The 23,314-nt window shown below is 39.4% G+C and overlaps 1 protein-coding gene across 3 annotated transcripts in view; it reads left to right on the top strand.

Annotated features, from left to right (window-relative positions):
• LOC124551348 overlaps positions 1 to 23,314 on the top strand; it is a 193,262-nt gene that overhangs the window by 113,250 nt on the left and 56,698 nt on the right. For 2 of the 3 annotated variants that reach the window (XM_047126379.1, XM_047126380.1), the window contains exons 9-11: positions 1,260 to 1,485; positions 2,687 to 3,852; positions 22,516 to 22,780. In XM_047126379.1, the coding sequence (XP_046982335.1) occupies positions 1,260 to 1,485; positions 2,687 to 3,852; positions 22,516 to 22,780 (1,657 nt within the window). The remainder of the gene's footprint in view (positions 1 to 1,259; positions 1,486 to 2,686; positions 3,853 to 22,515; positions 22,781 to 23,314) is intronic. The other variant, XM_047126381.1, reaches the window with a different exon arrangement.

Raw genomic sequence — 23,314 nt, 5'->3', positions numbered from 1 at the left:
TCGGTGATTAATTTTGGTTCTTTTTGTTTTATATCAGCTGTATTGCTTACATTCTAAAGACATTTTGTATAGTTCAATACACTGAACACAGTAATTAAAAAAAAATACACTGTCAACATTTTTTCTTTGTCAGAGACAGTTTCTTGGTATGAAGTTCAGTCTCAAATGTTTCAGCATCCTGTCCATCGTATAAATTTGAGATTGTTTACCACACACACTTTTAGCATGAAACAAAAAATTGAGAGTTGTGATAACTGTTAAAAGTTCAGTGTGGCTGTTGTATAAAAACAGAACTTCCTTTTTTGACTAAAAGTCTCACCAATTTTGTTTTACTAAATTTATAAGCTTCTGGTATATTTTGAGCTCTGTATGCAGTAGGCTATCAATTATTGTCAGATATATGGGTGCATACTGTGCTTAGGAATGATTTCGTACATACTGACACATGGTGGAACATTATACAAATCGTTCCCTTTCCTTTGGATGCATCAGTTGTGGTGGTACCCCCTTTTGTTAAATTCTTTAGTACAGCTTTGATGCAGAACAAATATAAGTGGAATCTCTTGTAGCTGCATTCTCTTTGAAAGTTTTGTGAGATTTAAAAATTTCATAGCAGAAAATTGCCAACATAGTGAGACTAACAGTAGATATCTAGCTTCACTTGTAAAGATATAAATAAATTATAAAGACAGCCATTTCATATTGAAGTATGATAATACTATATGTGTGAACAATTTACCATAGCATTTGTCTGATGGTTAATGCTGAATTATTTTTGTCTTAAAATCTCTCTTCTGCCTTTAAGTATATTTAAAAACTACCAGTAAGTTTTTAGTAGGTTGTGTTTATTTGTATTCACTGGCACTCGATTGGTAAATAAATGAGGTACTGCATATCAGCTGATTTCTCCATGCCCAAAGCTAATCAGACCTGTTGTTATAACACAGAATTGCTTTCTCTTTAAGTCCACTGTCTCAGTTCTGTATCTTTGTCGAATGTGATTTTCCAGTTCCTTTCATTCACGTGTGCATTATTTAACGGTCCAATTTTACTTTGCATGGAAAATGTGGTCTTACCTACGCGCATTAAAAAGTATTGGATCGGTTATGTCTAGCTCAGTGTACATATTCTGTTTAGAGTTATCCTTTCACACTCATCCTCCGTGTTTCCACCTTTCGTTCCTACGTTCCCTCGAGATCTGAAATTCAGGGGAACGGACCAGCGACGTGCCAGCGCCGAACAGAACCCCCGGTTTACAGGGTTTGCACAGTAAATGCAGGAGCGACAGCCACAGCGACGGTGACTGTGACCACCGGTGAAACAGTTTTGGGACCGGCAAAGAAGTACGGAGTCTGTACCATCCAGTGCCCAGGTTTGCTGGGGACGGTGCCATCGCTGCAGTGCCAACTCTGTCTCTGCCTGTACCACTCGGAGTGTGTGGGCCTTGGGTCTATTAACACCAGCATGCGTAACTACATCTGTAAGGTTAGTTAAGACTCCTTACTCTTTACGTTGTGTAGTTTTGAGAGTGAAACTGTAGTTTTGAGTGTGAAGCAATAATATTATTCTTTCATTTAGCACTGAAAGGTGTGCCAGAATGTATTATCTTCCTGATATTAAATGGATGTGCTAGGCTGAGGCCTAGGAAGTGGATGAGAGAACAAGTGACTATAGCTTTGGTTTCGTCTGTGATGTGAGATCAGATGGCTTTTAGTATTGTACATTAGACTGAGCTTGGCACATGTCATCTGTCAGGAGGGTCCAGTAAGTTTCTAAGCTTAGCTTAGTGTTTACTTTTTATATTCGTATAATGGACCACATATAGGTTGCTCTTCTTTGATAATGATGTAATTGTAGCTTGCTACATGCATAGTTTTTAAACGGTATATAATTTGAAATGACTGTATCTACTGTAGATTTAAAGAGAAGTGCTGATGTGATGCCATCATTCAGTTTTACATTCTCGCATTCTGGCTGCACCGTAGGTGTGTGTGTGTGTGTGTGTGTGTGTGTGTGTGTGTGTGTGTGTGTGTAGATAAATATATTATGCAGTGTATGTGAGAGTGATTGATCCTCCAGATTGCAAGTGAAAGTATACCTTGGCTTGTGGTGACTGACAAACAGGTGTGCATTGTTGCAGAAGGCTGTTTGTTCCTATTGGTTTATGTGCTAGATACACTAACCCATCTTCAGGCCATACAATCACTTATATGAACATATGTCATGTAATGCAGGATTTGTGTAGTATGAGCATGACCCAGTTCGGGAACATTTTGTATTGTGCCGGTCTTATTACTCAATCTTTAGTCTTCATAGAAAACCATTGTGGCAATAGCAGGTCTGTGTTTGTGTGTTTCAGACAAATCTATTCAATCGTCAGAATGGGATAAATTTCATTTATTGACTGCTGTATACCTATAGAAAATATAGCATTATTTCCCCCCGAAAACAGCTTTATTGTCATTTGCAATTTGTGATGAATAAAAGCAGCAAATAGCCCCCTTTTTTCTTAATATCTTAGCACTAAATGTAATCAAAAGTAAAAAATGAAAATAAAAATGCAGACTACTCTTAGTTTTTTTTTTATCTAATACAGCTTTACTTTAATGGTGTTGTGCTATGCCAGTGAATGTTGCTAATTTATTTTATTTCATTAATTAATTAATTAACTTATTTATTTTTATAGAACTGCCAGCTCGAGAAGGATAAGAAGTCGACCTCCGTGACCACGACAGTCGTGACTGCTGCACCCCCTCCTTTAACACCCATCAGTTCCCTAGAAGGCCCGAAAAATGGTCACAGTTCTGTTAACAGTTCTGCAATGAGAGGTGCACAGCCAAGTGGCGTACTGCCCCCACTGAGACGATTTCCTAGACAGGACAATAAGACCTCACTGGCACCCTTTGCTGCCCCTACTGCAGCCTGTGCCCCTCTGTGCTCCTCTGTATCCACTAATACGACTGGAACGATGACTAGCGCCGTCCCCACCTCGGCCACGTCGGCTTCTACGAAGTTCGTTATGGTGCCGACATACGTGCAGACCGAACAGCCCTCGGCACGACCTGGTGCTCCGCCCCCACTCGCACGACTGCCGAGGCAGGATGGTAAGACTGCGCCTGTGGGCATCGCTGCTCCTAATGTGGCTTCTCTCTCCCTGTGCTCGTCCGTTCCTACGGGTACGACCGGTACAACGTCCTTCGTGGGGGCCGCTTCTTCCCAATCTCCCTCTCCGAAGTTAGTCATGGTGCCGACATATGTCAAACTGGACCAGGCCGACAGAGCTACGCAGACACTGACGAATGCGGTAACTACGGTGTCCATTGTGGGCTCTGTCACTACTTGGTTGCCACCCTCATCCCAGATACGCGTGTCAGGACCTGGAGGCTGCCTAAGGCCCCCACTCCCGGCGGTGTCCCCCGCTGCTGCGACACTGACCGGTTGCCCGCCGCCCCCTCCCCCTGTCTCCCAAGGGCTGATGAGAGCCGGCGGGCGACGCTACATCGTATTGCCTAAGCACAATGTGCTCTCCGTGTCTCCTGCCGGGGCCACGCTGACCACCCGTCCAGCAGGCCCGGATGCGGTCACGGCATTTTCCGCCTCCCGGGGCATGACCCCCCTTTGCGACATCCGTTCGCAGTTGCCCCCCTCGACGCAGACGGCGTACCTGATCGGAGCCCAGAATCCGCCCGGAGTGCTTTTGGTGCCCGTGCTGGGGTCGCCGGGGGCCAGTGTTCCGGGCATGGGGGCGAGCCTGCCCGTGAACCAGGACAAGCAGCAGATCCTCCTGGTGAATGGTTCTCCTGCCGGAAGTCCTGGAGGATTTGTCCTGTCGGCGACAGCGGCCACTGGCATGTGAGTGTCCACAGACATTGTTTAAGAGTTTCTTCTGTCGCCTGTCGCACAATTATTTGTTGGAATCATAACTCTTCTTAGTATTAAACAATATTTGCACATGTTGTAAGTAGTAAGTTTAGTTATATTCGTAGTATATGTCTGGATGAACAGACCAGAAATAAAAATATAATTTCCTTGTATTGGTGTAAGACTTTCTTTGTGTTCTGTAAAGATATTGTTATATCAGATACATTACTACTGTTGATGCAATCTTAAGTTTAAACCCAGCTTATCCTCTTGGTCATCCAATGTTTTTCATCCTTCCTGTGCAAAAACGAAGGAAGACCTCATACCACTTGTTGAATTGTCACTGTGGCTGTGTAAAATAAATTGGTTACTTTTATTTTCATCTGCTCACTAAATTTATTTTTAGATAAGTTGAAATATGTCCCAAAAACACATTTATCTGCTTCCTAACACTAATACATATTGTGGAGAGCCTTCCGTCATTCCTACCCAGTTTGTTGTTAACCCAAGATGAAAGTGTCAAACCCACTGTGACTTGGTACTGTGGTGTATGTATGGCTTGTTTGAGGTGGTGGTGGTGGTGGTGGTGGTGGTTGTGCCCTAAACATAATTTTTAATGGGAACCCCAAGCACATTCCTATCATTATTAAGCACCAAAATGTGTTTCCAAGTTTAAATCTTTTTTTATTCAAAAACAGGAAGTGGTAGTAAAGTATTTGACATGCTTTTTAAGTGTTAGTTTCTTCCAGTTGTCAAATACAATTTTCAGTAAGTGTAGTGGTGGTATCTGTATGTTCCTGTTATTGGTCTTAATTCTGCTAGTTAATTTTTAAAAACAAGAATGCTGTGCTTCGTTTTGTGTGTGTGTGTGTGTGTGTGTGTGTGTGTGTGTGAGAGAGAGAGAGAGAGAGAGAGAGAGAGAGAGAGAGAGGGGGGGGTGGGAGGGGGGGGTGCATGAACTTTTGGGCGTACAGCAGAGCATAATGTAGCACTTTTTGTGTACATGGCATCCCCTCGAGATATTTGTCTATCATTTAAGCTTAATATGCCCTTCTGCCATCTTTTTGAGAGTCCTTTGTTAGGATTTTAATAAAAAATTGCAGCTATTACATCTCTGGGCAAGCTATATGACTGTAGAATGCTGGCTTTGGTGAGTTGGTTCATGGGGATACTACATCCATTTTAACCGTGCACTGTGGCAATCTTACTAACCTTGTGGCTAGTCTACACTGATCAGCCTGATCATAATAGCACATGGACCAGACATTGTGCCTTTGTCCATGTGTAGTACATTCAGTAAAGCTCCACTTCATTGTAGTAGTATGTGGCATCTGGTCTCAGCCATATAGCATCAGATACCAATACACGGAAACACAATTGCTGTGTATCACAAGTTAGCAGTTTGTTTATCTCTGATTTGGTGCTCAGTGACACCCAGTTGCGTTTGGTGGGATTAACAAATGTGGGAATTAAGCATAATCAAATTTCACAAACTACTGCAGCATGCGCAGTTTGTACTGTGAAACATGGTGTTTTATAGGGAAGTTGTTGACCATAAAGTGGTCAGTTATAATACTAACTTAATCAGTGTTTTTATGGTGTTACTACCACAAGTTACAGTGAGGCTCAGTACACTCCTACAAAACAGATGTGATTTATCTATCAGTAGTGGCCATTTCTTGTACTTTCACACTACATATGGTATCTTTATGTTGTGACATGTTTCATGAAAATACAGACCTTTTCCTGTGCTCCACCGGAAAGAGTTGTATGTAATATGTGAGACAACAGATACAAGACTGAGGCTGACAGTGTGTGTTGTTACTAATTACATTCCAGTTATAGTTACCTTCAAAGTAAGATCCATTTGGGTCCACACAAATCTGCATCTGTCCTATTGCTCAAAACATAAAAATCATTTTCCATTGGGCTACACAGGCGCTACTTTGTTGTGTTTGCCTTCCTGCACAGCACAAGGACAGATACGGAGTAAGTTGTAAGTTATGTCACTGAGTTGACCAACTGATATAGTATGTCATACTGTAAGGGTGCAATTAGGGATCAAGTAGCAGTCACAGTAAAACCTGAATGCAAACTAGCTTTTTCCTGTCACATAAAGATTGTGTTTTATCTTTTTTCATCTTGTATACATTATCACACCTGCACAACATACAGTAGTCTGTGAATGACTGAATGGTGTGAATATTTGTAGTGTGTGTTATGCTGACAGACTGACATAAGTGGTGTGCGCTCTGTCATTATAGGAAGAATTTTAGCAATCTTGCATGTGTTTCTGTACATAATTCCTTTCTTTTGAAGATGCAGTAATGCGTACTTTGTTGTAGTCTGTACTGGGTGTACATAAAGTCCGGGAACACTTTCAATTATTTATTGCACAGGCACTAAACATTGTACAGATGTCACACATATTGCATTTTGAAGAGAAATTTTGAAAGTTTTTTTTACGAACATTTGATATGCGAACCAGTAGTGACCCGGCAGACGTCAGTATGATAATTGAATTCTTGCCATACCCGTCCTTGACTGTGACTGTGACTGTGACAGTCAGTTCCCGTATTCTCTCCCAGAGCTCTGCTATGTCATGTGGTAGAGGTGGTACGTACACCAGATCTTTGTGTCCCGACAGAAAAAAGTCACACGGAGTGAGATCTGGTGATACGGGAGGCCATTTTATGAAACAGCTGCCCCTTCTGTAGCACGTCCGATCCATTGATGCGGCAGCTCCGTATTCAGGTACTCATGAACTGCACGATGAAAATGGGGTGGAGCCCCATCCTGCTGAATGGATAGTCTGATTGCATTTGAGGCATCAGCCCTTGCTTCAACATGTCCAGGTAGGAATATCCAGTGACAGTGCTCTCGGCGAAGAAGAATGGCCTGTACAGTTTTCGACGTGACAAGGCACAAAAAACATATACGTTGGGGGAATCACACTAAAATTCAATGCATTCGTGTGGATGCTTTTTTCCCCAGATTCAACAGTTACGGCTGTTCACTTTTCCTTCAGTGAGAAAAGTGGCTTTGTCGCTAAAAATTAAGCGATCAGCAATGCCATCCCCATCCTCGTTCAGTTGTTGCAACTGCAAACAAAACTCAAAACGCTTGTCTTTGTCGTCGTCATTGAGCTTCTTCCCTAGCTCCAATTTGAATGGTTTCATAGACAGCTTCTGTCGCAGGACTTTCCACACAGTCATTGAAGTTCACGGGATGCACGACTCACCGATTTCTTTGGAATCCTTATGAATGTCTCTTGTACGCCCTCCACATTCACTTAATTCACACTGGGGTATCCGCTTCTCTTTGCGACCCGTCGTAACGAATTTGTTGTGCCAATGGTAAATTATCTTCCTTGTTCGTGGCTTCTTACCGTACTTGGTTCTAAACATCCGTTGAACAGCTGTAGCACACTTGTTTTTGTTGAACTTCAACACACGGAAAGTTCACTCTGCACCTGAACTTGCAATGTTTGCGACTAGCGCTGACTATCGGCAAATTACCAAACTACGCTGTGCTGGCATACATGAAACAAAACTTTCAGGGTTTCTCTTCAAAATGACATAAATATGATGTCTGTGCTATGTTTGGTTCTTGTGTAATAAATAATTGAAAGTGTTTCCGGACTTTACGTACACCCTGTGTAATAAATTTGATTACTCTTACTACTTCATATTTAGCATTGCAGTTTTTATAAACCAGAACTTAAATTTTTAAGTGAATTCAGAAGGCTATGTTAATACCAACAAATTAATATAATTTGCCATTATCTCAGTTTACTCCAACCTGTGATGCACTCATTGTGAACTCTTATTTGTAATAACACATACACTGATGCTGTAGTTATATTCCAACCACCAAGCCCAATGAGGTTGTGTGATGTTATTGGTGGTTGCCCTAATGTTCCCTGTCGAGTTTGGCAGTGTAACTGTAAAGAATGGCATTAACCTGTGCTTTCATGAAATGTCACAGTTCAGTTAGAAATCACACATTAAAAAATTCTTCAATATTTAGTCATTAAGGTGGTGTTAAGATCCTGTATTTATCTCAAGTTTTGGTGGAAATATAGCTTTATGACATCATCCAATTACTTGCAGCCATGACACCATTAATATGATCATGTACACCATGTAGTTAAAATGAAAATATTAGTGGTAGGGATATGATTAATATGTCACAAATTTCAAAATAATTTATGAGTTTCAGCTTCTTTCAACATTGCACATATGTTTGTAAAGTAAAACAAATAAAATGTACTAAGCAGAAATGTTGCAGTGATAGTTGGTCAATGGCTTACATCTTTTTTTTCCGGGTGGGGATGGGATAACAAATGAAAATTAATTGTTCCAGATTTATATTTTGTGCATTGTAGAAGGGTTTTGTAATATTGGGTAGTACTATTTGCCTTTCGCAGAGGGAAAATTTGGACAGCTTTCCAACAGTCGTGTCATGACAGTCTGTTTCTGTTGACATGGCACTGCTTATACCAGGTACCATAGGCATTCTTAAGTGACCAGTGAGAGAGGAAAAAACATTTGTTTTCTCTCGCCAAATTATTTGTGAAGTCCTGGAGTGTACCTTGAAGAGTATCAATACTATTAGTAATTTATTCTCTTCCAGAGCATCTTTCCATTAGCAGTGAGAACAACTTTTTTTTATTTGTGCGATGTTTTACTATCTTGAATGTATTAATTTGTGTGTTTTATTTTTACAGATACTCCCAAATGTTTATGAATGGTGGTTACAGTTTTCCTTTTCCCTATCCAACCAACCTGTCACTACCTCTCTGTTGTTGCAACAGTATTTGTTTTCTTTTTCTCATTCCTGCAAAATAACTCTCAATATGTTCTGATTAATTGTAACTGGTAGCCATGTCTATGAAAACTGCAGTGTTAAAAGGACACATTGTATACTTAAAAATAAGATACCCCTGTCATTAGTTTTGGTATAGAGGAAGAAGCTTGATATCTGGCACTGAAATTTTGTTTCTGGTGTTTTATATATGGATAGTGACTTTAAGAATATTTTTGTATTCAAGGCATAGTACACAGGCAGTATATTTTTTTTAAGCTATGCTTACTGTAATTGTATAAACTGTAGGTGATTAAATATGTTGGCAATTTTCTTTAAATTTAAGAATTAATTCCAGAGACCACCATTGTATAGTAAAATTCATTAGTTTGCTGAAGTTTTGTATGTTACCATTAAGACCATTAATTCAGTCACAGTCTTGCAGTGAAAGAGCATCTAGTTGATTTCAAGGACTAAATGATAATTATTTGTGGCAGATGATGTGTATACTGTGTAATATACATTTTCTTTTGTATTTTACAAGTATGAAAATTCTGACTGCTTAAAAATAAGTTGTTACACATGTTTTGGACATTTACTGTGACTTGCCCAAGATGTTACAGAACAGTTTTGGCATAGTACACTCAAATGATAAAATGTTTATTTGCAGTAAAACGAAATTTTATGTTGGAAACTTTGGATTGCATTCTTTCGGAACTCACATTTATTCATGTTGTGATACTGAATACAGGGAGTGGTTTGAAATATGGAAATACTACAAGAAATGCGTGCTTGAACATAAATGTAGTTTCTAGCCGAGCCTGTTGGTTGTGCTGTTGTATTTGACCACAAACGACATCTGTGCAGTATCTGCAAAATGTTGTAAGTGTCAGAACAGTGTTCTGTGTCGCTGCAAGTGCGTTACGTTGGAGCTACGTGAATTCGAATGTTGGTATGTTGTTGGTGCTCGTATGGTGGGAGCTTTCATAACTGAGGTGGTCGAAGTGTTGACATTTCAAGAGCTACTGTATCAAAGATTTATACCACATAGAGAAAAGCAGAATAACATCATCACAACGGATCCAAAGTGTGTTTTGAGGGATTGTGATCAAAGGTCATTGAAGAGGATTGTGATGAAACATAAGCAGGGTGAGCTGGAATTACAAACCTACTCATCAATTATGCATATTTCCAGAACAGGAAAACGTGATGCCAAAGCCATAAAAGCTGGAAGCAATGGAAGAAAGTCATTTGTTCGATTGAGTCTTATTTCACACTGTTTCCAACTTCTGGCCAAATTTACACCCCAAGAGGGAAACATGGTGGGAGCTCAGTGATGATTTGCGCAGTCATATCATAGTATTCAATAGACCCTACTATGTAAGGTCACATTACTGCCAAGGATTATGTGACCATTTTGGCTGATCAGGTTCTTCCTATGGTAAAATGTTTGTTCCCCAATGGTGAGGCTGTGTTCCAAGATGGCAGGGCCCCAGTTCACTCAGCTCATATCACCCAGGACTGGTTTGGTGAGCACTAGGATGAATGCACGGTAATGTTTGTGCTTTTGGTTTTTCCATATTTTTGTCTATCCACTGTATCTGAGACATAGTTCATGGTCGTGAGGAATAATTTAGTGCCTAGTGCTTCATAGCCTGGTGAGGTGACAGTCTCATTTTATGTAGACAGATGGTGAATTTATGTAATGTTAAAATACATTATTGCTAGAAGTGAATGGCCTCCTAATAACTTGCAACAGCTGTGAAGTAATTGAACAGTGTTAGAGATACTGAGTTGAGTTTCAGTGAACTCCGTTAGTAAATGAACATGTGAAGCAATGCATTTGATGTACTCAGTGCCAAGACTTTCAGTCTCATCGTATGTTATTATTGAAAATACTACCTATCTCTGCACATTATAACAATGAAAATAATCAATTATTGATAATATAACTTAAATGGATAGATAAGAAATCTACTCACCTAGTGGTGGCAGGGGAACATACACAAAAGGATTTAGCTTTTACAAGCTTTCGGAGCCAGTGGCTCCTTCTTCTGGCAGAAGAGTTGAAGGGGAAGAAAGAGGGGTGAAGGAAAAGAACTGGAGAGGTTTAGGAAAAGGAATACAGTTCAGAAAAGTCAACCAGAATTCTGGGTCAGCGGAGGCTTACCAGACAGGATGAGAAGGAAAGACTGATTTTGGGGACTGCACTAGATGAGATTTGAAAACCAGATTCTGGTATAGGAACAGCTTATACCGTACTCTTAAGAAGAGTAATTATTTTCTTCCATATATTAGATTGTAGCACAAGGAGACTTTTTCAAATATGAATTTGTTCCATAATTGTCTGTGATAAAATACTATGAGAGAAAACCAAAATAGTTTTTTAGGCCTTCCCTTCTTTCCTGTTCCGACGCTGCAGAATATTCGTATTGTAGAATAACTTTAGAAACGTGAATGCAATGACACAAGAGTCCCCATATGGACCGCATTTTACAAATTATTTTGCATCACCCACATAGTATTTCAGATATTTATGTTTCTTTGAAATTTGTGGTGGTACCAATTTCCATGTTGTCCCGCCATTGTTGTTATGTTTTATTAATTTAATAGGTTCTGTGGCACAGTGTAGAAAAAGATCTGTTGTGACAAAGTGAATAATCACATCAATCAACCGTATTTTGGCATTCACACACACACACACACACACACACACACACTTACTTTCATGTGTTCACTGTGCTGACATCTGGAATAAATTGCAGAAGTTTTCTTTTCTTGAATCCCCGTGAAGTATGTGATGAGGCATGTACTGTCTTCAATTACACAATTTTTTGAAAAATTAGTGAAATAAATTATCGCTCAGGGGGGGGGGGAGGAGGGGGGGGGGAGGGGGGGAGGAGGAATCATTCAGGTAATATGTAATGTATGCTATATAAAAATTTAGTAAAAAATAACGTTCCCTCAATTTAGATATATTTGTTGGCTGTTTGTAGCAGGTGAGTTTGTTTTCTGTTGCAACCATGTAAATGGATGACTCTTGTATCTAAATATGATTAGTTTCTTTAGGTTTGGTTTCATAGTCATTGGAAATTTTATAAGGGCAACATTATTTTTACTGAGAGTGTATATTTGTGTTGCAAATCTTAAACATGACTGCGAAACCGCAACTGTGTAAATCTAAAGAGGTTGAAACAAATCAGCCAACCAGTTACGAACCAAAGGTTTATTAGCCCTTGACCATGGTTTTGATATTTCTAAAAATGTGTGCTTGTAAAAAAGATATTTTTAGAAATATCAAATCCTAGATTAAGGGCTATCAAACCTTTGTTTTGCAACTGGTCGGCTAATTTTTTTCAACCTCTTCAGATTTACAGGGTTGCTGTTTTCTCAGCCACGTTTAAGATTTTGAAATATATGTCTGCCCATGAATTAAAAACTGTCACCAACTATATGTTTGTAAAAATAATTTTGTTACTGGTTACATGCATTTTAGGGCCCACTCTTGAAGAAGATTTTTAGAAATACCAAAATGTAGGTCAAGGGCGAATAAACCTTTGTTTTGCAACTGGTTGGCTGATTTTTTTTAACCTATTCAGATTTGTGTTTGTTTAAACCACAGCCATTTAGAACTAAATAAATCCATGCATTTCATACGACATAAAAACAACAACCTAGGCATCTAATTTTGTTGTGTTTTGAACAGTCTGTGAACATGTAAGCAGAGAATTGCAAAATGGAGCTCAGTACCTGTTCCCACTCATGCTGAGAAACTGTTTGTATATCAAATGACATATATTCAGGGATTTGGCCACTTCAGTAGTTCAATAAAAGAAAATTTTGTTGAAGGGTCTTTAAAAGATGAGGAAAGGATGTGATAGCAAATCATGAGTTCATAGTCTAAACTGCAATTTAAAATCACGCAGAACATAAACATATGCAAATTATTTATTCTTCCTCAAAGTGGAAACTGCTGTTTTCAAGTACTGCAGCAGACTGGCAGATACATGAACTAACCTACAAATTAGCTTCCATTATATAAAGTAGACTCATACAGAGATGATGACAGCAACCAGCCAAGTTTTATAATGCTATTTATTTATTGAAGTAGCACCATTACCACTTTCAAACTGACAGATTCATCTCAGACAGCTCGTACACATTAAAATACCTTTTACAAAGAGTACTAGGAAAGTTTTGTAATATGATGCAGCAATAAGTCACAGGAGGCTTATTGTTGCTGTCTGAAGAAGAAAGTGATAATGGAACGTGTTGTTTTGGACACACAGAAGACAGTCACAGCTAAGAGGTACACTGAGCAGTGCCTGCCAAAGGTCATCCAATTTTTGAAGAACCTGCGACTGAATCAAGAATGAACACTTGGTTCCTCCAACATGACAATGCTCCAGCTCACTGTGCCAAAGCATGCAACAAATATTTGTGGGGTACAGGAGTGAAACTTCTTGAGCACCCTCCTTACAATCCAGACTTTGCTCCTTGAGACTTTGTACTGCTTCTGCATGTGAAAATGAATCTGAAAGGAGTGCAGTTTGCAAGTGATGAGGACCTCCTGAGGGTGTGGACAATGAGTGTGCTTTTCTCTTTACAAAAACTTGGGAGAACTGGTTTAGTGATTGGTTTCAGAGGATGAAGAGGTATATTCAGTGTGACGAAAATTATGGCGAAACTTCCTTGGATGGTGGTGCCCTACACCAAAACAAGTGTGAGAGAATGTGTTTATTTGTGACCTCTGTCTCTGGCAAAATAGAGAAGAAATGGTTTGGATAACATGAGACAGGATTGCTGTTCATGAGAGACAAAGCACCATTATATGTAAAGGTAGGTGTTTACCATTTGCAATGATCTCAAATGGTACCGTGCTTCACACTTTTCTTTCTTTCATCTCCTCTTGGCATTACACGCAAAATGGATTTTCACCATTCTTCAGTAATTTATCGTAAACCGCTTTTGAGACTTCACCAGTTAGCCATCTGTAATTAGTGTATTAACAACAATATGGAAAGGATAGATTGCTACATACCACATAGAGTAGGCGTTGACTCACAGACAGGCACAGTGAAAAAGAATACAAGAAATATTTCATTTTTTAGGTTGACTCTTAACACAGAATGTTACAGCAGCCAGCCACTTTATAAAATGCTATTTATTTATTTAAACAGCACCATTACCGGTTTTGAACCAACAGGTTAATCTTCAAACGGCTAGTTCACGTTTTACATTAGTTTCGCCTTTTGTTTCCCCACCTGATGGAACTTCCTTGGAGTGGTGGTGTCCTACAACCAAAACAAGATGTGAGACAACATCTTTTTAACCGTAATTGTGGCTCACAACGTTTTTAAGTGACAAAAACAAATTATTATTAAAGGGAAGATGTTTCGGTTACTTATGATGAAGAATCCGCACCATTGTGTTCCAGTGCAGGAACATAATGGCGCAGATTCTTCGTCGTAAGTAACCGAAACATCTTCCTTTTAATGATGATCTGTTTACATCACTTAAAATCGTTGTGAGGCACAATTACAGTTCAAAAGACATTGTCTCACATCTTGTTTTGGTTGTAGGGCACCACCACCCCAGAGAAGTTCCATCAGGTGGGGAAATGAAAGGCGAAACTTGAACTAGACGTCTGAAGATGAACCTGTCAGTTCGAAACCAGTAACAGTGCTGTTTAAATAAATAAATAGCATTGTAAAAAGTGGCAGGTTGCTGTAATCTTCTATGTAAGAGTCAACCTAAATTTTGTACACAGCCATGGGCTCAAAATGTCATTTTTTGACAAAATAGCATAAATATTTCAGTTTTCAGAGGCACAGTGAAAAAGAATACTAGAAATATTTCAGCTTTCAGCCGGAGTCCTCATCCAGAAGCGCGCGCGCTCGTACACACACACGCGCACACACACACACACACACACACACACACACACACAAACTGTGTCCGGGGTGAAGGCCTTATTGTGACTTTGTCGCATTTGAGTAGCAGTCTGGGGTGTGTATTGAGGGTAAGGAAAAGTGTGGATAAGGGAGGAGGGCAGGATAGTGGTGGAAAAGCTGCTATTGCAGCCTGTGGCAGGTTGTACGGATGTGGAGAGGAGAGGATAGGGCTGCTAGGTGTAGCATCAAAGAGGCAGTGGGTGGGGAAGGGGGAAGGTGAGAAGGAAGACGTAGAGAAGCAGAAAGGACATTGGTGGGATAGAAGGTGAGTGTAGTACTAGTACCGTAGTGGGGGCAGGCATGGAAATAGGCAGGTGGAGGACCGTAACTAGCAAATATTGAGGCTAGGGATGTTACAGGAATGATGGATATGTTGTAAGGAGGGCTCTCACCTGCCCGGTATAGAAAAGCTGTTGTTGGCAGGGAGAATCCAGACATCATAAGCTGTGAAGCAATCATTAAAGTGAATTACTTTGCATTGGGTTACATGTTCAGCAACTGGGTGGCTCAGCTATTTCTCGGCTACAGTTTGGAGGTGGCTGTTCATGCGTACAAACAGCTTGCCAGTTGCTTAAAGCGTTTATTATTGTTTCTGTCAACAGTTGCAGTTATTTATTAGGCAACTAGTTTTGTACCCTTACAGGTTCATTTTCAAGCCTGGCCCACTAAGGCTGCACTGACAGTGCCTGATCTTAATAACATTGAGTGGCAACACATGCTCTGTAAATGTTAGCAGGATGAATTCCTCAATACACACATGCTTGTTACCAATTCAAAATCACACTTTGATTTTGACTTGCTAACATGTGTATGTGTATAGTGGCATTCATCATGCTAACATTTACAGAGCATGTGTTGACACTCAGTATTATTATTAAGATCAGGTACTGTCAGTGCAGCCTCCGTGGTCCGTGCTTGAAAATGAACCTGTAAGGGCTCGAAACTAGTTGCCTAATAAATAATTGCAACTGTTGGCATAAACATGAAGAAACACTTTAAGGAATTAAAATAAAATTGCCGTTCCCTGTCAACGAAATGTTGAAACTGAAGAATGAAGAGAAGCTCATCAGTTTTCAAGTCAACGTTTAGTGTGGAACTGTGGTTGCAGCTAAGTTTGTAGATCACACGGCTGCTTTCACAGGTGGGCTTTCCTTTGATGGAGAAGAAGACACCTGTGACAGATCTGGAGTAGGTGATAGTGAGAGAACGTATGGGGCAGGTCTTCCATTTCATTTCATTGCGGGTATATGAACCGTGAGTTATGTTGGGAGCAGAGGTGAAGTAGGGAGGACAAGGATATTGTGTATGTTGGGTGGGTGATAGAATATCACTGTGGGAAAGGTGGGGAGGATATTTTGTGCCCTGAAATTTGAAATCTGCCCACACAACCACAGCGATATTCCGCGACGTACCGAACCCACGCAGCATCCTTGTCTGTCCCTACTACACCCTTGCTCTCAACACCTACCCACATTGCTCATATCCCTGCAATAGAACTAAGTATAAGACCTGTCATGTACAGCTTCCACCAATCACCTACTCCACTCCTGTCACAGGCATCTTCTACCTGTCAAAGGCAGAGCCACCTGTGGAGGTAGCCATGTGATCTATCTTCTTACCTACAATCACTGTGTTGTGTTGTATATATACTTGACATCTGACAAGCTGTCTGTCCACATGAATGGTCACTGCCACCCACTTGCTGAATGTGCCCCGTAACATGATTTAATTCACTTCAACCACTGTTTCACAGCCTATGTTGTCTGGATTCTTCGCGCCAACACCAGCTTTTCTAAGCTGGGCAAGTAGGAACCCTCCCTACAATGTATCCTTCTTTTTCATAATCTCTGGGCCTCAAATGTTGCTAGTCCTTGTCCTTCATCTGTCTATCCCCATGTCTGCTCCCACTCCAGTACTATTCACGTCTTCTATCCCACGGACACACTTGTGCAGTCCTGTACCCTTCTCTACTTCTCTCCTCCCTTTCCCTCCCCACCACAGCCTTCGCAATGCCACACATAGCAGCCCTATGCTGCCTCTACGACATCCCTGCACCTTCGTACTGGTAGCACAAGCGTATTCTCCCACCTCGACCCTGCTATCCTCCCTCACTCCACACCTCTTCCATGCCCCCACTACATACAAGCTAGAGTGCTGCTCATGTATTTCCAGTATTCTTGTGCCTGTTTGTGACTCATCACCTTCTCTATGTGGTGGGTAGGAGTCTGTCCTTTTCATATTGTTGTTGTTTCATCTTGAACTACCCATTGTTTATAGTTAATGCATTGGGTGATACAAAATAGCATTACATTTTCTGACATCTGTATATTTCGCAGATTATCATTCAAAGTTTACTGTGAATGTGAAGCTGATTTTCATATTTCTTACATAATTGACGAAAACCTCTTTTGCCTTTATTTCAGGGTTGAGAAATGAATAGAATTTTCTCCACTGGGTGATGTAAAGCAGTTTTTAATTGTCAAATGTAAAACAACTGAAAATATGTGACACAACTTGTATAACAACATTTTCTAGTCACATGCTCGCTGTGCTCAGGGAACTTTATGTTTAACAAACAGGTGATACTTTGCTCTCAAAGTTTGATGAATGCTTGCATTCATTACATCAGAAAAAAGTGATAAATGAGTCTTCTCTTTTACTACTCATATTCTGTGACTCCATGTAGCTTATATCTTTGTTATGTGCATTCATTTGTTTTTGTAGGAGATAATCCTTGGCTTTCCAGTTAGGCATTTGTTTTGTATGTGTTGTTGAACCTTGAATTGGAACGAAGAATGAGGATGAAGTTTGTTTTCAGACTGTAATTTGTTTCCAGTTTGGTGGTTTGCAGTGTGATCAGGAACTGCAGCATATCTTAACCATAGTTGTAAATGTTATATGAGTCAGTTAGAAATCATCTACTGGCTATTTATTTTGGAAACAGTTTTTCAGTGTCTTCAGAAAAGTCTGTTATTAATCAGACCAGTTAAAATTTTTGTTTAGTGCTGCAAGAGTATTGTTGATTATAAAGCCAATGGCAGAGATTAGTGTGAATGAATGTGGTTCCCAACTGCATTTAAAGGAGGCAGATTATTTCATGTACATGTAGGTCTTTTGTTAATTATTTGCAAGACCATATATTGCAATTGAATTATTTATCAAAGCCCAACACATTGATAATTAGCAGCTGACAGTATGGATTTAAGGTTGAAGTGGCTGTGCATTAGCATTGTTCCCGTGTTGCAAATTTAAGTTCCACATAAAGATGTTAGTTATACCTGCTTGTTCATTAGATGCATCCCTTTGTGTACAAGACATCAGTAGAGCAAGTGGTCAAAATTTGGGCTGCTCTTTGACATTTAAGGCAGAACTTACATTCTATTGAAAAATAAGTATAAGTATGTTGTAGTAACGAATACTTAGAAATGTCCTGATTTAAACTATTATGGCGAGATGTAACATAATCTCACTATTTTTTTATTTTAAAAAATATTGGTAAGTTGACGCAACATAGAGTTGAGATCTTAAAATATTCAGATATAAGTGAAAAAGCTAGTGTCTAGCTTGTTGTTTTCAGCAGGGCAGTCTAAATCACTCAGGTTGTTATCAAGTGGTGCAGTTGATTCATCTGCCTGGGATTCATCTTATCTTCTTGCTTTTTTTGTTCATTGCCACTTGTATCTGTTATTTATTTATTTCTATACTTTCGCAACCTCCACTTTTTGAATGAGATGTCACTTTCTTTTTCGAACTTCGGTATGTTCTTTGCAGCATTTCATTTGGAAGGATTAGTAGAAATATCTTCTTTGGTAAAAACCTTTTGTGACATCGTTTTGTAAGGAGCATTAGTTATCAGGATAGGTCCTACAGCTTTATGTCCTCGGTTGCTGTTTACTTTGTTTGACGTGGGAATAGGAGCAGCGTTGTATGGGCTAACTGCTGATGTATACCTGTTGGGTTGAGGCTAATGAATGGGATTTACCCAGCATATGACTATCTAAAGTAGACTGAAGTTAATAATGAAATTACAATGAAATCCAGACCTTAAGCTGCTTACAGGCATTGATAAATATCAGCGGCGCCAGTTGAAAATGTGTGCCCTTACTGGGACTTGAACCCGGGATCTACTGTTTACATGGCAAATGCTCTATCCGACTGAGCCACAGAGGACACAGAAGACAGTGTGACTGCAGGGACTTATCTCAGGCACACTCCCCGTGAGACCCACACTTCCAACTTACTTTCCATACACTACATTTGTAGTGCCCCTGCCTGCCATACTCATTACTCGTGGCAGTCAGTCTACCAATTCCCATAAGAGTTTGCGCAATGTGAGTGCATATGCACTGAAGAAGTTCATTGGCCAGTAAGCCTTATCTATATGAAAATGGTACCCGTTCTTTTGGACATGTCCAAAAGAACAGATACCATCTTCATATAAAGGTAATAAGGTTGTCCCAATAGTTTTACCACTGGCTGGGGGAATCACCTTGCTCACACCTGTTTCATACCATTTCTTCTTCATGTCCTGTGGGACGTATTTTAGCTTCTTCCTTGGAATTTTAGGAAGGAAACAGCACAGGATAGTCGAATTGACAAAATGGTACAAAATCCGGCTGCAGCCCAAATTTAGATTACACATAATAGCCCAAATTTAGGCCATTACTAGTACATAATTTCTAGGTTAATTAGAAAACAGTGAAAAATAGTTGCTATTAAAACTGAAAATATTCTGAAAGCAGAGATTTTACCCTTAACACTGCATACTAGAGAGGACTATCCATAAACACATAAATTGGATGAAAAAATAATGAATGCTTAACTGCAGAAGTTTTAGGATGGTCCAAATAGAGTATATGTTGACTACAATATCGTGGGATGGTGAACTGTTGTGACAGTTATATAGAACAACTGAAGTGGCCTGAAACACTGTTTTACATTGTTTGTGCTAGACTGCAGCACCAAATTTCTAGTTAGCCCAAATTTAGGCCATATCCAAAATTTGGACTGCTTCCGTTAATGCTTTTATTGATTTAATTGGAGGAAAAATGATTTAGAGAGATGCACAAAAAAACTGATTTTTCTGCATGCACTCTTGAGTCTGTCATCAGCATAACTGCATAAAATGTTCTTGGTTTCCATGCTGCCTCAATTGAGATAAAATTCTTAATTTTTCAGCAACTGTCTCTGCCATCATTCCCAGGGGTTAAAACTTCTGACTGCCGGGATGAGTCAAGGGTTCTGTCCTGTATGTGCAAGGCAGCAACAGTGCACAGAATTTCTGTCCATACATTAATTCTGTTCTTCTCTGGAATGTTCTGGGTGCTACTGCCTTGCATAAATAATGCTGACACCTTGCCTTTTGTGGCACTCAAAAGTTTTAACTCCCAGGGTGACGGCATGACACCTGAAGAAGGGGGGGGGGGGGGGACGTTAGAATTTTAACTGTCGACACAGTCTGAAGATGGAGAGCATTTCATCCTCTGTGTTTCATGTGTAGTCTGCCTGTATTGAAAATTATATTAGTTTGAAAAACTTGATTCTCATAGAGGCAGTGGCAGAGGCCATATCCTGTTCTCGCCCAAAGTATTACAATGATAAGCAAAACTTTACAGAACTGCTTGGAGAATTAAAATATACTTCCTGCATTAGTCTTCAGCCAGCCAGATATTGATGGTTAAAATACCGTGAAATGAAAAACTCGCATGAAGGAAATTTTTAGGTGTGGGAGAGACATGTTCATGCCTTTAGGAATAAAAGCTGTAATATTGCTTCTGTGGTTAGAACTTGTACACGAAAGTACAGTTTGTTTAATAGTGATATTGCTTGGCGTACTTCATGAAAGGAGGCTAGTATTTAATTTCAGTGGAAACTTTTTTTCTCCTGTTGTATAACAGAGTCATCTTACATTTAAATTAATGCATTTAGAGTTGTGTTTAGTTTTTATGTATTTTTGTTGAACTGGGTGTTTGTTGATAAGATATTGGCATGGACAGACAAGTTATTACATGTCCAATCTTCATTATGAGGTAAAAAATCAGAGCAGAATTAATAATGAAGACAGGAGCAGTAAAAATATCACATCATTAATCCTAATGGTACTAATGGAAAATAATAGGTGTAGGTCCTGACCCTTCACATGGAATCTTCACAGTGTTTACCTGGAATGATTTGAGTAAGTGCTCAAATCACTGTTGCTGGACCAGATAAACAAATCTTAAGATTTTTTTTGTTTGAGCAGAATTTTTACTAGTCAATTTGGCTAGTAAATTACATTTACTATCTCCAAAAATAAGTAGCCCAAGATAACTTACATATAAGGCAGTATTTCACAATTCCATAAGGATTTACATTCTAAAAATATAGGTGAGTAACCGTAGAATAGGAGTTTGTCAGGAGAAAAGACTGCAACTGGGGTTTGAAAATCTGCAGTATGTCACTAACAATTTTAAACTCTCGTGGAATATGTGTAGCGGGTGTAATTACTGGGTGTTTCTTTTCTTGTAACATCTCCGGTGGTGGCAATAGACAATTTAGTACGGCTTTGGGTGTAGATGAGCACTTGTGAACTGTTGGAATTGTCATCCTGAGAGAGGCACATACAAAAATGAACAAGTAAATGTCAACTCTCTGCTTTGAGAACTTCGGTAGTCCCATAGTTGAGAGAAAGTCAGTTAGCGGTTAAGAAAAGTGAAGAAAATATCACAATGGAAAGTCCATGATGGCTACAAGAAAGATTAGTCTCCATGACCACTCACCTATGGCTGATTGATATGGGGCACGTTCAGACACTTAAAAACTTGGACTTTATTTTGTTGATGCTTCTTGAGCACAGATTTCAGCAGTAATCCGTTACAGGAATTTGATTAAAGGTAGATACCATTTCTGTGACTGTCACAAATTAGAGCATTATTGAGCTCTACAAATATTTAGAAAGATAATTTAAAACTGGTGTTCTGATGTTTTAGTATTCACTCTTATCTTACTACAGAAACCTCTAAAAATCCAGGCTTTCACATCTTGTAACGGAGTTATCTTCATTATACATTGACGAATACAGTAGTGGAGGTAAAGTCTGTGCTGTGAATAGCTGCTTTTTGGGGGAACATTATTCCAGATAAATCTTTTATGATAACATTACTTTGTACATACCTGTAGACCTGTTCAGTTAGTGATCATAAAAAATTTGAAGAATTACTCTGAACTAATATCTGCAGCTGATGTTATTTTTTTCCACATAGCTACAGTAATTCTGTGTATTGATTTAACTGTAGAAGTAGAAATAATCTACAATTATCTGTACATATGTACTCTCTAATCTATAGAAAAAACCATATACTTCTCAAGTAGCGACAATTGTGCCAAGATTTTTTCATATGTGGCACAGTTATTTATTTGTGCTACATTCATATAGGTTTAACAACATGGCTGTAACAACTATAACTGTGTATAATTAAATAGCGATCATCATCTTCCAGACTGAAAACATAACTTATAAATCCACTTTTACAAACATTTAAAAAATGTAATTTTATAGTGTTCGAATCAAAAAACAATTACCCACTGTATGTGGTCGAGAAAATATAACGGCTACAGTAAAAAAAAAAAAAAAAAAAAAAAAAAAAAATCCATACTACCACTGAAAGCAATGTAGTACAGGTTTAGCAAAGTGTATACCATTCAGAGGAATGTACAAGTGTATTTGCAGTCAGGAAGTAATGAAGTCAATAATATTCTGTAACTTGCTCACAGTGTTGATGTACCAGACTGCATGCAATTCCTCGTTGTACATATGTGCAGTTAGTTGTCTCTGTGGAACCATCATATGTAACCCTAATCACACACACAGGAGGATGACAATCTGTTAACAAGTTGTGTGTGCAAATTGTTACAGGGATGCCGCAGCAGAGAGTCGAAAGCGGAAGGCCGCCGCCTCGCCACCAGAGGAAGCAGCTGGAGTGTCAAAGAAGCCACGTACAATGGATGCTGCCAACGGTGATGCCGAACCCCTGCGAGCATTCATGTCGAGATACATGGCCAACGTCTGTGAAACATACAATGCCATGTTGCACATATTTGAGTATCTCAAGGTTCAAGAAGTGCTACGTGCTGCGAGGGTCTGCCGACTTTGGTGTAGCGTAGCTACGCATGATTCACTGGTAAGTACAAAGCAAATAAGAAACTGCAAGTGTCAGTTTGTAGATAGTAGTGGTCGTCGTGTCCCCCCGCCCACACCACCAGTTGAAATAAAGTTGAGCTTACAAGTGATGCATATAATATGTTAGTGTCCTCTCGTGTCTCGAGATTTAAATCTTCAGGAATACATATCAAAAATTAATCAGTGAAATGTGCAAAAAGATAGCAGGAGAAGAAATTGAATAAACTAAGAAATACAATGCGTAAAATTGAGTGACTAGAATATCTCTTGTTTGTTTGTTGACTTCAAAGTTTGGAAATGTGCCTCACTGTTCATGTCAACTGTAAAACTTTCTGGCGTCAATAGCATACCACTAAAACATTGAAAAGCAATTCTTAAACAACCAAAGGTCATGCTAGAGCTCCTTTTATCGAGTGTGGGCCTGGAATCACTTTCTAAAGTGTCTTCTTAAATGAAAGGTTCTGAAGAATAGGCTTTCTATACTGCAACAACTTGAGTAGTAACATTGTCTGTAATCTTTCCGAAATCTACGAAT

The sequence above is a fragment of the Schistocerca americana genome, chromosome 9 (assembly GCF_021461395.2).
Source record: "Schistocerca americana isolate TAMUIC-IGC-003095 chromosome 9, iqSchAmer2.1, whole genome shotgun sequence".
Lineage (NCBI taxonomy): Eukaryota > Metazoa > Arthropoda > Insecta > Orthoptera > Acrididae > Schistocerca > Schistocerca americana.
This window is presented reverse-complemented; position numbering and strand designations above follow the sequence as displayed.